We start from the raw sequence: 3,410 nt of genomic DNA on the forward strand, positions 1-3,410 counted from the left end.
CTGTAGCAATAAGCAAAGCTTGTATATTATTCATAAGATAGTAATTACAACACGTATACATATGCACATATAACATTAGTAATTTCTATGAAAAACGTTTGTTAGTTTTTTCAGATAGCAACATCTATAAGTAATTTCAATGAATTTTTTCTACTGATTATGTTTATGTCTGTAAGCATTATATATATGTTTCTAGCCAATTACATGGGACAGATTATAATAGACCACAATAATCACGTGTTTCTTACTGCGTAAGAATAATATTTTTATAAGAAATTATATATAAACATCCTCTTTTTAGTGGATTCCTTACGAAAAAATATATTCTTGGTGATCTAAAATAACACTCAAATTTGAGGGTTAATTCTCAAGTTGGAAGTTAATACTCAATTAGGTGTTATTTTGTTAACACCAAGAGTGTATTTTTTCGTAATTGCATATACAACAATAAATGTAGAATCTCCTGCATTTCAAATTAGTATGTAGGGAGGCTATAAAGTATTCTGAAAGATTTTACGGAATAATTCTTCACACAAATTCACGAAAACTTTATATGACCATAAACTTTATATGTCCGATACGACTTAGTTTCAAAAATATGGAATGTGTTTAAGTAGAAGGAAAATTTTGCTTTTCAAAAATTTCGAATATCATTTGGACTATTTTGATGAAACTTTAAACATATATATATAAAGTTTTATCATAAAGTTTTGATAATAACTTAAGTGATATTATCAAAACTTAAAAAAAAAAAAACAAAATTTTTCCTTCATCTTTAATATCCTACTTTTGAAAGTAAGCTATTTCGGACATATGATCACATAAAATTTTCATCTTGAATTTGTATGAAGAATCATCTCTCAAAATTTTTTAATTAATATCCACCCTGTGCCGATACGTAATAAAAATTCCTGTCTTGAATTAGCAATCTGTTATCTACATATATGTATTCAATTCCGTAGGTACAATGTTCAATGGTATAGAACACCATTACATGTACAAAAAATAATATTATTCTTATTGCAAAGGGACACCAAGAAGTTTACTTTAAACATCGGTGGAATAATTGAAGGATCCGTAGAGCACTTTGCCTCGGTAATATGAGAAAAATTATTTTAATAATACACATACATAACAGAATTATAAACAGAATTAAATAATATACATATATAGATAAAATAAAAGAAAATGTTTTCATTTGCAGCTAGTAAAGGCCTCAGTATCTTATTTTACTGTAATATATTCTACGCGATAACCAAATCAATATTAATTCATGATTCATGATCATTAATGGAAATATAATAAATGAAAAAATAATGATATATTAAAATAATCATTTCTTTGATTCAAATTTAATTCTTTTCAATTCTTAGCAATTTTTTAAAATAATAGATATTTCTTTACTAAAAAGAAGAATAATTTTATTTTGTTAATCTTGATTTAAACATTTTTAGTTCAAATCAAGATATGTGTATATACTTCAAGTTTCTAAAATTTATTGAAATCAGTTCTAAGTTAAAAAAATAAAAGTTAAGTTAAAAAGTTAATTTTAATTTAACTTAATTACATTTAGACTCTTAATTTTTTAACTTTATTTAATTACATTTTATTTCGTAACTATTAATTTTTATTTAATTCTTTGAAGTTAAGTCTCAAACATAATAGCGACAATAGCTTATATAACTTAAAATAAGGTGAAAATTGCAAAAGTGAGCAAATTTACTAATTGACTAATGAAATTATAAATATGACAATGAAATTATAAATATTCTAGTAAATTTGCTCACTTTTGTAATTTTCATCTTATTTCAAATTACATAATCGATCCCCAGATTTCAATCTGTTTCTGTCAGAAACCATGTATTTCGATGTATCTATTGTAGTTTCTGATAGGTTGAAATATATTATTTTTTTATTACTATCACTATTCTCTCGTATTATGTCCGAAGCTTTAATCATATCACAGGCCAGTATTCATATATCGAATAAACAATGTATATAATATGTATATAATATATCGTATATAATGTATATAATATATCGAATAAACAAAACATGTAAATAAAATATAGAGTATTTTCTAAATGAAGTATATATTTATTTTTTCCGTTATTTGTAGACCCTGGAATCATGAATTTAAAAAATATAAAAAAACAAATTAATTTAACTTTTAACTTTTCAATTACTTTCTTTTATTAACTTAACTTTTAATTCAATTAATTTCATTATAAATTGTTAAATTTTCTTAATTATTATAAGTTAAATTTTCAAACTTTAACTTTAACTTAACTTAGTTAAAAAAAAAGTTAACTTATCTAATTCTAATTGAAATCAATACTTGCATAATCGCAACTTAATTATAATTATATAAATGGCTCATGTTTATATATTTTACATCAATTATAAATAAGATTTTTTATGCTATTAATAATAGAACATTAAAAAATATAAGAAATATAAAAAAAAATATTATCAATATAATGTATAGTTTAATTATAGACAATAAACTTATAGATCAACATTCAATACTTGTTTGCTGAAAATATTAATTGCAACGATTAAACGCAATTTTAAAATTTAATAACGTTATATATTAATATAATGCTATTATTTTCAAATTATGAACTTTATTTGATAATTCACGGTATCGAAAAAATTAAAGTAAAGAAATACTCTCTCGAAGTGTATCCTGTGAGTGCGTAAACTAAAATGAAGTTCCGGCGCTGGGAAAAAGAAAGTGCGCCTGCGTGCAAAATAATGTATTTTCATGAGAAAAAAACATCTGTTGAATTACTGTTCGTTACCGATGGTGTTAAATCAATAACATAAATATTCGTAATTTCCTGAGAGAGGAAGTTAAATTCGACGCCATTACATCTCACACAGCTTTTACACTAAACTTTTACACTATCATTATAAATTATGGAATTTACGGTGAAATTGGATCAGAAGAAATGAGATGAAATATTTAGCCAACTAATAGAAAAAAATAGAATACGCATACTCTCATTGATGTCTTCAGTTTTCTCAGTAAAACGTAAACGCTCATAGAGAAAATGATACGTCCCGAAATTCAGTATAATAATCTCAATAAAGTTCTATTGCTTGCTGTTGGTTTATGGCCTTATCAACAATCCAAATTTACTCAATTTCAGTTTATTTTCTTCTGTACTATTTTGTCAGCAGGTATTATATTTCAGGTACAAAATTATATAAAATTATATAATATAAATTGCTGTGTATAATGATAATATTTCATTTCAATTTATTTATATCAATCCATATTATGCAATCAATTTTTATGTCAAATAAAGAAACTACAAAGTATTCGCTATAGAGATGCAAATGGTTGATTACAATTGTATATATAATATATATAATATATAATATATACGATATATACAATATAT

The 3,410-nt window shown here is 23.6% G+C and overlaps 1 protein-coding gene across 1 annotated transcript in view; it reads left to right on the forward strand.

The window, feature by feature from the left end:
* LOC108689610 overlaps window positions 1-1,104 on the forward strand; it is a 3,729-nt gene extending 2,625 nt beyond the window's left edge. The window contains exon 4 of the mRNA XM_018196468.1: window positions 963-1,104. Coding sequence (XP_018051957.1) covers window positions 963-1,104 — 142 coding nt within the window. The remainder of the gene's footprint in view (window positions 1-962) is intronic.
* The last annotated feature ends 2,306 nt before the right edge of the window (window positions 1,105-3,410 follow it).

Source organism: Atta colombica, unplaced genomic scaffold (assembly GCF_001594045.1).
Source record: "Atta colombica isolate Treedump-2 unplaced genomic scaffold, Acol1.0 scaffold273, whole genome shotgun sequence".
Taxonomy (NCBI): domain Eukaryota; kingdom Metazoa; phylum Arthropoda; class Insecta; order Hymenoptera; family Formicidae; genus Atta; species Atta colombica.